The sequence below is a fragment of the Stegostoma tigrinum genome, chromosome 4, assembly GCF_030684315.1.
Source record: "Stegostoma tigrinum isolate sSteTig4 chromosome 4, sSteTig4.hap1, whole genome shotgun sequence".
NCBI lineage: Eukaryota > Metazoa > Chordata > Chondrichthyes > Orectolobiformes > Stegostomatidae > Stegostoma > Stegostoma tigrinum.
Window position 1 is genome coordinate 60,677,330 of NC_081357.1, and position 13,607 is coordinate 60,690,936.

Below are 13,607 nucleotides of genomic sequence, written 5' to 3' on the forward strand. Positions count from 1 at the left end.
GTCCGCTCCAGGTAACGGCGCGCAAAACCGACGAATCGGCGGCGGAAAGAACTCCGGTGAATCCACAGCACCCGCGGACCGTCTGTGTGAGGGAGGGAGGGAGAGGGGACCGAGATGACTCAGTCAGTCCTAGTCCAAGGTAAGCGGCTCTATTCCGCCATTTCACCGACATGGCTGCCCGCTTACTCCCCACCGCTTCCTGAGCTCACCGTGAAGCTGACAGCGCTCTCCCTCCTACAGAGCCTACATGCTGGCTGTTTTCCTCATCAGCCAGTGCAAGATTTTCATTACATTCCTCTGGAGCAGATGGGACTTGAATCTGGGCCTCCTGGCACAGAGCTAAGGAAACTGCCACTATTGCTACCCCAACAAGCAAACTCAGATGCAGGGTTGACGTGGGAATCTGCAAGTTGCCGTCAGTGATTGTCTGCTTCTCTAATTGACCTGTCCTTTAACATTAACTTGCCAGTTCTCTTCAGCCAGCTCTATCTGCTCTCCTGTCTTCATAACTACCCCTACGAACAATTTCAGACAGCTCTGGGAGCCCTATGGGGAATTAGTAGGGCATGGAAACAGAACTACCTGAAGTGATTTAGGAAAATAGGCTAATGTGTAGATCAATCCAGATGCAGGAGCTATCACAGAATAGATACTTTCAATGAGAAAGAAGAATGAACATGTGTGACTCGTGCTTAACTAGAAATGTTAAAGATTTAATCAAACTGAAATAAAATGTGCATCATCGTGCAAAGAACGGTAGTTGGTCAGATCATAAGTGGCAAAGAATGACTGAAGAACTAGATAAAGAGGTAGAAGAGAAAGCTAGCCAGAAATATAAAAACAGATGGCAAGAGGTCCTATAAATAATTAAAGAAATGTGTTAACAAAGTAACAGTTGGTCCTCTAGTTAGTAAGACTGGGAGATTTATAGTGAAAAATAAGGAACTACCGGGTGAGTTATCAGGTATTTTGCATCTGTCTTCACTGTAGCAGATACAAGTAACATTCCTGAAGGACTGATAAATAATGAATTGGAACGGAGGGAAGCACTCAGGAAAATTACAATCACCAGATGAGAAGTGGTAGTAAGTAAATTGTTGGTGCTGCAGTTTGATAAGTGTCTGTGTACTGATGAACTTCATCCTAGGGATTTAAGAATGGTGAGATAGGTAATACATTGGTTTTAGTGTTCCAAAACTCCCTTGATTTTGGCACAGTGTTTTTATTTGGAAGATGATTAATGTAACTCCTTAGTTCAAAAAGAGAATGAAGCAGAAAGCAGGAATGGACAGGCCAATTAGCTTAACAACATTCAGAAGGAAAAATTAAAACCTATTATTAAAGAAGCTATAACAGGGCTCTTTGATAAGTTCAAGTAATTGAGGAAAATCACCATGGTTTTGTGAAAGGAAAGTCATGTTTCACCAATCCATTGGAATTTTTAAGGAGCTAGCAGATTTTGTGCCTGAAAGGGAGCCAATGATCGTACAGTATTTGAATTTCCAGAAGGTGTTTCATAAGGTGCCACATCAAAGGTTGTTGCTAAAATAAAATTCATAGTTTAGGGGGAGCATATTGGCATATATAGATGAGGTTGTTGACAGGCTTACTGAGCCTAAGGGTTTGGTTGCAGATGTTTCGTCACCCTGATGGGTAACATCGTCAGTGGAGCATCAGTGTTTTGTGCAGTTTGTTATTTATATGCCTCGGTTTGCTGGGGTGGTTATTACTACTTGCGTTTTTGTTTCTCAGTGACATGTAAACAGGGTTTCATTCATTGTGTTTGTTGATGGCGGTCGAGTTAGAATACCAGGAATTCCCTGGCATGTTTCTGTTTGGCTTGTGTGATTATTGATGTGTTGCCCCATTCCAATTTGTGACCCTTGTTGACCGTGTGTAGTGAGACAAGTGAGAATTGGTCGTGTCTCTTGGTGGCTAGTTGGTGTTCATGTATCTGTATATTAGTGTGGCCTATGTAGTGTTTCTCAGTCCTTGCGTGGTATTTTGTGTATTAGCCTAGTTTCACTGGTTTTGGATATGGGGATCCTTTGTTAGTCAGTAGCTGTCGTAGGGTGGTTGTTGGTTTGTGGGCACCTCTGATACCTAGGGGTCTGAGTAGTCTTGTGGTCATCTCTGAAATGTCCTTGATGTATGGTTGTATGATTAGTGAGTCTGGTCATGTTGTGTCTTCCTGTTGTGGTCTGTCTCGGAGGTAACAGCGGATTGAGCTCCTCAGGTATCTGCTTCTTTTGAAGACTCCGTATAAGTGCTCGTGTTCTGCTTTGTGTAGTTCTGGGTTGCTGCATTGTGTAGTGGCTCTTTTAAATAGCGTCTTGATGCAGCTCCATTTAAGGGTGTTGGGGTGGCTGCTAATGTAACTGAGTATCTGGTCCGTATGTGATGTTTTGCTGTACACACTAGTCGTATATAGAAAGAGATAGTAGGAACTGCAGATGCTGGAGAACCTGAGATAACAAGGTGTAGAGCTGGATGAACATAGGCCAAGCAGCATCAGAAGAGCAGGAAGGCTGACGTTTCGGGCCTAGACCCTCCTTCAGAAATTTCTGAAGAAGGGTCTAGGCCCGAAACGTCAGCCTTCCTTCTCTGATGGTGCTTGGCCTGTTGTGTTCATCCAGCTCTAAACTTTGTTATCTTAGTCATATATAGAATATTGACTGGCCAACAGGAAACAGAATGTAGGTTTAAGTTGACTTTTCTTTTTTAAATATTTTTTCAGGTTGACAATGTGTAACGAATGATGTGCCTCAGGGATACGTACTGAGACCTTAGTTATGCGTACTTTATATAAATGACTTAGATGAGGGATGGAGGGTACGGTTGCCAAATTTGCTGAGACCTTAAAGACAAGTTTTGATGAAAACACAGAAACAGTGCAAAAATATATTGAAAGATAAAGTGAGCGGGCAAATATGTGATAAATGGAGCATGATGTGAAAAAATGGGAAGTTGTACGTTTTGGCAGAATGAATAAAAAGTTTGTTATATAAATAATGAGAAATTGCAGAGCTCTGAGTTAAAGACAGACCAGGCTGTCCCAATGTATGAATTACAGAAAGTTAATACATAGCTTTCCAAATTATTTGCTGTACTAATAGTATGCAATCATTTATCACTAGAAGGATTACGTCCAAAAAGAAACATTGTGCTTCAGTTGTACAGGACACAGCCTCTGGATTACTGTGTAGTGGTCACTTTTATTTAAGGAAAGATGTAATGCATTGTAGATGGTTCAGAAAGGTTTTCTAGCCGAAAAGATGCTTCCTATTATGGGAGAATCCAGAATTAGGGATCGCTGTTTTAAAAATCACGTTATCCATTTAAAACAGCAATTAGGCAATTTTCTTCCCAAAAACATGGAGGACGCAGTCCTTAAAAATTTTTAAGGCAGAGGTAAATTCATGTTTAGAAAGGTTTGATAGGTTATTGCGTAGATGGGAATGTAGATTTAGATGGGAATGTAGATTTGAGTTCCAGTCAGATCAATTGTGATCTCACTGAACAGTGTTATAGGAGCTGAATGGCCTACTTCTGCTCCTGATCTGTATGTTTGTATTCTGCACTCTGCCTTTCATTTTTTTTTCTACCCCCTTCTCCCATTCTCATAAAGCTTTCTGGAAATTCCTTCTGGAGTCCAATGAATTAAAAATCACTGAACTGATCAGAATTTTGACTCTCAATTATTGCAATGTGTGAGTGAATCCTAAAATAGCATATTTTCAAATATGACAGAAGCTGTGCCAGAGAGTTGGTAAGGTGTGTACCCAAGATGACCCTGCCTGTGAGTTAGTTACAGTTAAAATGGAATACACTTGACCAGCCAAGCTCATTTGGTTTTGCACATTTGCTTCTTATTTTTCCAGTACTTCATCCCTTGTGATTATTTAGTGTGTGTCACTCCCTTTTGCCTGTCCCTTTCTGTACTTCTCCGGATGTTTTTTGTGTTGTCAAGACAAATACCAATAGAGGCAGCACGGGGCTCAGTGTTTAGTACTGCTACCGCGCAGCACCAGGGACCTGTGTTCAATTCAACCCTCTGGCGACTGTGTTGAGTTTACACATTGTCCGTATGGCTGTGCTGGTTTCCTCTACAATCCAAAGGTTTGCACGTTAAGTGGATTGGCCATGATAAATTGCCCACAATGTTCAGGGATGTGCAGGTTAGATGGCTTAGCCATGGGAAACACACAGAGGGTCTCAGTGGGATACTGTTCGGAGTGGTGGTGTGGACTCAATGGCCTGCTTACATACTATAGGGATTCAATGAAATTAGTTAATCAGAACTTCTGCTGTTTTCTTGTATCCCATTATTGATACTCTTGTCTTGTCTCTCATTAGATAATGCTGATTTTTAGATACTTCTTATTTTTATATATTTGTTAAGGCTTTTAATGTCTTAATAATTCTTGTCAGTTTTGTCTCCTTCTCCAGTTTCTCCCTGTTGATGTTTTTGTAATCATCCTTTGGTTTCTAAAGTGTTCCTAATCTCTTGGCCGACAATTTCTGTTTGCAGTATTATACATATTTTCTTTCAGTTTTATTCCATGCTTACCATCTATGCCTAACCAAAGAAGTTATCTCTGTAAAGTAGAGTCAGTGAGATATTGAGAGGGACTACAGTGTTGAACAGCAAAGTTTTTGTAGGGGAAACAGTGATGGGATATGGAGAGGAAGGTGGTGAGTAGCAATCTTTGCATATTGAGGGGTGGTGATTGGAGATAATTAGGGGATATAGGAGCTAACTGAGGCGTAAAGGGGATTGGGCTTCTATTTTCCCTATGGTCAGAAAAACAGTTTTTTTTAAGGTCAAATTTGGTCAAAGGTATTTCATTTTAATAATTGAGATGGGTGAAATTTATCCCACATTGTTGAAATACAGAAAGTAATGGTCATTATGAAAGAAATAGTGAATACTGGGAAGATTGCTTGGAAACAGGTTAATGTGTAGCCACATTCAAAAAATGGGAAGGTAAAAAAGGAGGCTTTGGTCTAGATCTGTAGACTGTCCTCACAGGGTCAATCCAACTTCTCCCTTTGCTCCTCCCTGGGTGTTACAGTACTCCCTTTGTTCCCACTCTTTGCTCTTTTCTCTGGGCTCTAGATACGCACGCTGGCTGCCCTCTCCAGCCTCTGTTAGAGGGTGCTACCCCTGTTATATGCTCTCCCAGATATGGCATTTTAACAAGTAAAGTGTCTGACTGCTTCAGGAATTCGGACATAATATTTGGGTTTGGTATGATGCCACTAAACACAAGGTGTCCAGTTCTGGTTATCAAAAAAAGAAACAGTCAAGCATTGAAAGCAGTGCTGAGGAGAGCAAGGGCACTAATTTTGAAAAGAGGCAGGTTCAGCAGTAAATTAAATACACTGCTTAAAGCTGGAAGCTGTCAGACTTCTGTTGAGAGTCAGGAGGATAAAACTAGTGCAAAGTTGCCATAGATACCAGGTTCAACGTCCAGCATTACACCTGGCCCAGTGCCAACTGACCGTTCAAATTTTTAGACAAGCCACGAGTGGAAACTTTTTTTTTTGCCCTGTGAAAGTTTTACTCAAACTTCTGGTAGCCTTGTGATATCATTTCCAAGATCACCCTGGTGTGCACTAGGGCTTGAAAGAAAAACAAGCAATTTGAACACACCTTCTCAGTGATCTGATTCATTTTATTTTCACAAGGTCAGTGTAGTTGCCATATACTGATGATGCATATTATTTATAATTTTATTCTGAAAGGATTGATTCTTTGAAATAAGTGGCTTATCACCTGACAGTACATTATGCATTATGTATCATGTGCAAAATAATCAGTATATCCGTAGTTTTTTTTGGTTATTATTTGGTGGACAATACACAATATGCAGTTAACTACAGCTGAGTATATTTACAAATTCTAAAACTATTTATAGTTGGATATTGTTTTGTCACATGCCAGTGTGCCTACCCCAGTGAAGCTTGGAATTTTGCCATCGTGAGTATGTGTAGCATTAAGTACATCTGATGGCAAATGTTCCTAGTAGTTTGAATATCTCCTGAACTTGGAGAATCTGAGTCTTATTGGAGGGCAACTTTGTTACATCTGTTGCTCCATTAAGTTAATCAGAGGCATGAAATTCACAGGAAGTAAGGAATGTTACTTATTAACTGAAAATCATGGGTGTAAGGAGCCAGTTTTCAACAATCTCCCCCTGGCCCCGACCCACTACTTCTGAATAGCATAGAATCAAGAAAAGTATATACTGGTGATATTCATGTTTTTGCAAACAATAATTTCATGTTTTCATTCTTGTCAGTGGGCCAATGTGGCAATCAAGTTGGCTGCAGATTTTGGGACTTGGTTTTACGAGAGCATGCAAATGTAAATAAGGTAAATAAGCACAAGTGGAAATGGAAATACATTTAGAGATCACATGACACCTGCAAACCCATGGGACTGTACACAAATGTGACCTGAAGGCTTTTGGTGTGGATGGAGAAAATATTAATAAGTAATACTGTATATGAAAAGTGCAGAAAGCTTTCAACTACTGACATGATTTCTTAGTTGCTAACTAGTAAAGTAAAAGTGACTTGTTCCACTCCCCTTACGAGTTTCCAACAAGTTAAATAACATTCTTTCTGACTTGATTACCTGTTTTTTTTTAATGTAGATTTGTTTATTAATAGTTTTTATTACTTGGATGGATTAGATTTTACAATTGTTGAGCTTGACTTTTTGCTAATATCATTGTGAAATTGTTTAAAGAGAAAATTGATTAATTCTGTTTTCTAATTTAGAAAGGCATCTATGATGAAGCACTTGGTAACTTCTTTAGAAATGTGGATACAAGGTAAGGAGTTTAATTTTGAATTTGTGGAAATTGAAAATATTGTTAAAAACTATAACGTTTTCCTACTTTGAAAATTTGGCAATAAACCTGAAATGATGCTAACGAATGACATAGTAAAAATGATGTTCACAAATGTTGCAGAACTTTTTCAAATGGCGGAAAGGAATGGATTGGCAGTAATATTTTTCTGATGTAATTTTCTTCAGGATCATTTATTTACTATAAAAACAATCACCTGTTTTTATGAATTCATTATTTTGTAGATCTACTAATGGAGATGATATAAATCTTCACAAAGGAATAATTCGATCTCTTAAAGCTCGGGTAAAATCTTTACTTCTTATTGTGTACAATTATATCTTGGTAAAGATATAGTAATTGTTTGTTGGACTGCAAGCATTTCTTGTTTGAGGATTCATTTAATGAAGAAATACTTCCATGGTCAGGAAAAGGATGAGATAAACAGACACTAGCGAACATTCTGCTAATGATCTGGTTTATTTTTGTTTTGTGATGTTAAATTTTACCTCATCTATTTGTTATGGTTTAATTTCATATAATCAAATCATTGATTTTTGTCTGAATATTTATGTAAAAGTTTAACATTCGGTAAGCATTTATTTTTGTCTTCTAGGCAGTACTTGTTGACATGGAAGAAGGTGTCGTTAATGAATTACTTCAGGGTCCATTGAGGGATGTTTTTGATAGTAAACAACTTATAACTGATGTATCTGGTTCTGGTAATAATTGGTAAGAAAATCTAAAGTAAAAATAAGTGACTAATGACCCTCCAGATTGAATCCATCTATTTTATAGCTCCACCAGCTTAGTATCTAACTAAATTTGAGTCAATCCCACTGTTTTTGTCTATACCTTTTACATTGTAAACCATTTGAATTAGATTTTTCTTGTTTATTACCTCCTGTCTACTTCCTGCTTAGCTAAACATTTTTGTAGTTTTGGTCTTATCCACCATAAAGCAATAATATTCTAGATCAGTATTTCCCAAACTTCTTCCCACTGTGACTCAATTTTGAGCCTTGAAAATTGTCATGCTGTGAGGTTGCCACTTTGGGTGCAAATCTGTGAGCTTGGGATAAGGAGCACTCTGAGAGCAAGAGCCTGTCGGAATGACAGCACAGTGCCATAACTCATCCTTACCTCCACTAGGAGTGAACCTGTTGTTAATTTTATTTATGTATAATTTATAACATTTACTTTACACAGGTCTCCTGACATTCCTGCCTGTTGACAAGGGTTGTCCAATCTTCTTGCTTGGGGTTGCAGAAGTGGAATGGAATGGGTTGCACATATCATCTTTTCTTTCCTGTGCCTTCCAGTGAGAAAATTTTGCAAGAGATGAAATTTGGTGGAACTGTAATGATGAATCTCAGTGACAAAAAATGCAAAGAAAGAACTCAGTAACTTGAATAACAAATGTGAAGCAGCTGAGCTAACTGAAGCAATTCTTTTTGGTATTTTTATTTAAGCACAGTTAGAAAACGATAGACTGGGCTGAAAATCCTGATAGCCAGAAATGTCGAGCAATCTAGGGTCCAGCGTCCCTCTCAAACCTTCCACACACATCCACTCTCTGGACCCCATGAAGTTTCATGGCATCAGGTCAAACATGAGTGAGGAAACTTTCTGCTGATTTTACCATATACTGCCCATGCTAAGCCAATGAATCAGTATTCCTCAATGTTGAACAGCATTTTGAGGAAGAATGAAGGATGTCAAGGAATCTACATTGGGGTGAAGGATTACAGTGTACTCTGTACAGTGTACAGAATGCACTCTGGGTGGGGTATTATAACATCCAACACCAAGAATGGCTCAGCACCACCAGTACTGACTGAGCCAGTCAGGTCCTAAAGCACATTGCTAGACTAACCGAGTGTGTGGCAAGTGTAAGGGAATCAATAAGAGGGAAAAACATGACCTCCTCCTCATCAGTCTGCCTGTCATGGATGCATCGGTAAGAGTGACCACCACACAGTCCTAACAGAGACAAAGTCCTGTCTTAACATTGAAAATGCATGTCATTTTGTTGTGTGGCATGATCACCCAGTTAAATGAAATAGACTTCAATAGCAACTAAAGACTGAACATTCATGAGGCACTGTGGGCCATCAGCAGAATCATATTCCACCATGGTCCAGCATATCCCTCATTCTACCATTACTGTCAAACCAGGGGATTAACTTTAGTTAAGAGAAACCAGCAGAAAGAAATGCTAGGAGCAGCACCAGGCATACCAAATGTCACCCTGGTGAAGCTACAAATTACGACTACTTGCACGCCAAACAGCATTAGCTGCAAGTGACCCCACAACTAATGGATTAGATTTAAGCTCTACTGTCTTAGCACATCTCATTGACAATGGCGATATACAATTAAATAACTCTCACTGGAGGAGAATGCTCCTTAAACATCCCCATTCTCAATAATGGGGGACACTACATCAGTGTAGAAGTTAAGGTGGAACCACTTACAACAATCTTTTAGCCAGAAGTGTTGAATACATAATTCATCTCTGCTTCATTCGCTGGTCACGAGCGCTATACATATCAGTCTTCAGCCAATTTGATTCACTCATTTCATGAAACAGTTGGAAGCTGTAGATGCTGCAAAGGCTGACAACATTCTGACAGTAATACTCAAAACTTTAGCTCCAGAATATGCGGCACCCTTAGCCAAGCTCTCCCAGTACAGCTACAACATTGGTATCTACCTGACCATGTGAAAGTTGACCACATATGTCCTCTCCATAAAGAAATTGACAAACCAGCTAGCTAACTGCCCTATCAGTTTACTCTCAATCACTAGTGAAGTGATGGAAGGTATCATCAACAATGCTATCAAGCAGCACCTGCTCAGCAATAACCTGCTCTGTGACACCCAGTTTGGGTTCTGCCAGTGTCATTCAGCCTCCGACCTTTGTACAGCCTTGGTTCAAACATGGACAAAAGAGAAGAGGTGAGAGTGACTGCACTTGACATCAAAGCAAGGAGTCTTTGGCAAAATTGGAGACAGTGGGAATTAGGGTAGAACTTTTTTCTGACTGGAGTCATACCTGGCACAAAGGAAGATGGTTGTGGTGGCTTAAGGCCAGTCATCTCAGATCCAGGGCATCACTGCCTGAGTTCTTCAGAGTGGTGTGCTTGGCCCGACCATCTACAGCTGCTTCATGAACACTCTTCCCTGAATCCTAAGGTAATAAGTGGGGATATTTGCTGATGACTGAACAATGTTCAGTACCATTCACGACTCCTCTGATACTGAAGTAGCCCATGCATAGATACAGCAAGTCCTGAATAATATCCAGTTTTGGTCTGACAATTAACAAGTTATATTCTCATCATACAAGTGCCAGGCAATGACCATCTCCAACAAGAGGAAATCGTAACTTATTGTCCTTTGACATCCAATGGTATCACCATCGCTAATTGCTCCTATTACCACCATGCTGGTGGTTACCACTGACGTAAAACTGAACTGTGGTGCAATGGTAGTGTCCCTGTTTTTGGCCCATGTGACCCAGGTTTAAGTCCCCACTGGACCATGTGGCCGGGTTTATGTCCCATCTGCTTTAGAGGTGAATAACAACATCTCTGACAGGTTCATTGGAAAATATCTACAGTTCAAGTTCCTTATTCTACCTCGCGCTAATCTGGATTGTAAGCATGTCATTGGATATACGCACAACGGTTAAATTGTCAAACAAGACTTTAATTAAAAAGAAATTCATTCCCCCATAGTAGTGGATATATGTAGCAGATCTGAGTTAAAACGTTTTTAAAAAGTTTTGGAATGTGTGACTTTGCAACTAATTGTTCCAGTTAATACTTCAGAAAGAGCTGGGCAGGAATAGAACGAGTAGCTGTCAAAATTTCATTTCTCATCAAAATAATTACTTGTGTGTTATATTGATTTCTTAATTGCCAGGAACATGGCAACAGCAGCCCTGTAAACGGAGTAATGATGTTCATGCAAGACTTTCTGAATGAATTTTGAATTAGCTTCAGGCAAACTTAGAAAGCAATTACATTTTACTCACGTACACAATTCTGGCAGTTCACGTATACTTTCTGAATTTTTTTTCCTCAGGGCAGTTGGAAATAAACAATATGGTTGCCTCTACCGTGATCGTATTCTAGAAGTAATCCGAAAAACAGCTGAACACTGTGATTGTTTGCAGTGTTTTTTTTTAATTCACTCAATGGGTGGAGGTGAGTAGTACTTGAACACAAAGTATTCTTGAGACACTACCAGTTTCAATTTTGATTTGATTAGAAACTAAAACTAAATTATTAATTTTGAACTACTCAAATCAAAGTTGTTAGAGGAAATATTTTCATGTTTTGACTAAAGCATTGAATGAGTGTTCTAAACCTATTCAAGGAATACAGAACATGGGAACAATAGTTGGTTGTTAATCCCTCCTGTCTGTTCAACCAATCAGTTAGACCATGGCTGTTCTATATGAATTACCTCATTTATTTGTCTTTGTTCTGCATCACTTGATGCCCTATTCTTTAAAAAAAGAGTATATATCTCCTTTTTAAGGAGATAAAAATTAATGCAGCATCCCTAGCCTTTTGAAGAATTGCAGGTTTCCGGGGCAAGATGTTACATGCCCATGTTAACTGTTTTTCTTGCTGGAAAGAGCGTATAATACAAGTCAGGTGACTGGTCCATCTCCTTTTCACTCCCATATTACAGAGAATGGACAGGTGCCAATATCAGCTACTATGTAAGTAAATTAAGGGTCAGTTGAGCTTATTTAAAGTTCAGTGGATCCTGATATTACACCAGAAGGTGCTGGTCATGGACAGGGAGATAGGAGTGGAAATGCCATTATTTTCCCCTTTTTTCATATTTAAAAAGGCATTACTGAAGAGAGCGCTAACATTAGAGGGTTCCGCTACGTATTGGGAGCAAACTCCCAATTCGAGAAGACATCACTCCTTCGCTCGGATGTGCATATACTTTTAAACCCTACCTCCTCTTGTCTTAAAACAATCGGATTAGGGCAGCTCCAGACACTGGTGCTTTCAAACAGTGAGGTGTAGAAGCCCCAGGCTGTATCAATGTACCTCACCCGCAATGCATTATGGCTCCAGTTGACTTGACATCACATCTCTCCTGACTTGCCTCAAGAGGAAATAGCTTAGGTATGCATTGATGAACTATTGAATCATTTCTCCCAAAACTGAATGTGATTCTTCAGATGGAAACTTGGCATGGTTCTGTAACTCTAAAGCATCATTACCGAATTTTTGAATAATGAATGAATAATTTCATGAGTAATCAAATTTTGAATTTCAACTGTTTGATAAAAGCTGATGTTCCATTGTCCCTTTTTTTAAAATTTGAATTTTGTACCTTTTGCTTTAATGATTTGTATACGTGAACATACAAATCTGTTTGCTCCTTTTGGAAGAATGGGGGAGGAATGGAAAATCAGGGGACATGGTGCTGCATTTCACCAGAAATCAATTTTCTGACCGTGTAAATTCTTTTTTACAAGTTTCTTGGAGGATTTCTCTGTATGAAACCTAACATGATTTCTCATGCTGTCTGTGAAACTCGCATTATTAGCTATGTACTATGCCTCTTTGGGCCTCCTAAGATTTACAGAGACAGGGCCATTTCTAAAATGCAGTTGCGCACCAGCTCAAGCGCTGTTGCTGCCCTGCATGGTTCCTTTGTCAGAAAAATTACCCAGAAATGGTGGACTGAGGCAAGATTGTGCCCTAGTTTTCCAACAGGGACTTAGTAGTCCTAGTGAATGAATTAATGGAGGTGAGGCTCATTCTGTTCTCTCAGAACCAACTGAGAAGGTCAAGGCAGCAGTCGCTGGCAACCCAATCTGAAATTACCACCACGGCCAGATAAACCTGCAGCAATGTCGCAAGAAGAATTTTGCTGTTCTGTGAGGCTAAGTTCCACCATCGTCTCTCTGCTACCTCACACTCACTCTGTCTCTGCCACTGCACCGACCACTCGCTAATACTCATGATCTACCACTCTGACAATTACATGCAACACCATTGCTCACTTGCTCTGACCCACACCAGCCACTTGCAGACTGTCAACTCTGCATGGCCTCTGAGCTGCCTAATGACTCGCTCACTCAGGGCACCTCGTCACTGTTTCTCCACATGCACCAGCACTAACAGCAGTGCCAACCCCTTTCATCTCACTCAATTCTCCCTATGCCACATTCCAGGCCCACAACAGGGCAGACTGGGCCATGCTGGATGGTAGGATGCCCTATATTTGCTTCCTCAACCTTTGAAGAGAGAATCCTTCCCCTGGCTGGCTATGATCACAACTGTTGATGTTGTGATGCCAAAGCCCCATTGTCCCAGAAACCAAATAAGAAATACTGTCTATTGCAATGAGGTTATCCCATTACTGCCATTGTGAATGTATTCTTAATATGCCTGAATGTCTGCCACTTTTTTGTGACACTTGCAATCTGCACAGTCTCCACCCTCAAGAGGGCACTAGTCATCTCCTCACCTTCTCTGACAAAGAAGTTATAAATCCCTCAGAGGATGCACCAACACGATTGCCCCTTACTGCCCCAGATATTTATACCTCTGGATATTTTAGATAGATTAGAGCTGGGTGTACATACTGGTGAGTGCATTGCTGCCACATCTCAGCAGCTGATTGAGGAAATTTGCTAGCACTCATAGGACTGCCAGAGGTCAGGCACCTCTTCAGCATTGGGCGTTGGGTCTGCAATTAATG

The 13,607-nt window shown here is 40.0% G+C and overlaps 1 protein-coding gene across 2 annotated transcripts in view; it reads left to right on the forward strand.

Moving 5' to 3' along the window:
• Positions 1-80: 80 nt before the first annotated feature.
• The window catches only part of tube1 (tubulin, epsilon 1), a 35,920-nt gene continuing 22,393 nt past the window's right edge, over positions 81-13,607 (forward strand). The window contains exons 1-6 of one of the 2 annotated variants that reach the window (XM_048530716.2): positions 81-139; positions 6,306-6,379; positions 6,790-6,842; positions 7,106-7,166; positions 7,477-7,592; positions 10,953-11,074. In XM_048530716.2, coding sequence (XP_048386673.1) covers positions 115-139; positions 6,306-6,379; positions 6,790-6,842; positions 7,106-7,166; positions 7,477-7,592; positions 10,953-11,074 — 451 coding nt within the window. In that variant the 5' untranslated portion in view covers positions 81-114. Of the gene's footprint in view, positions 140-6,086; positions 6,136-6,305; positions 6,380-6,789; positions 6,843-7,105; positions 7,167-7,476; positions 7,593-10,952; positions 11,075-13,607 lie in introns of those variants that run through there. The other variant, XM_059645370.1, reaches the window with a different exon arrangement.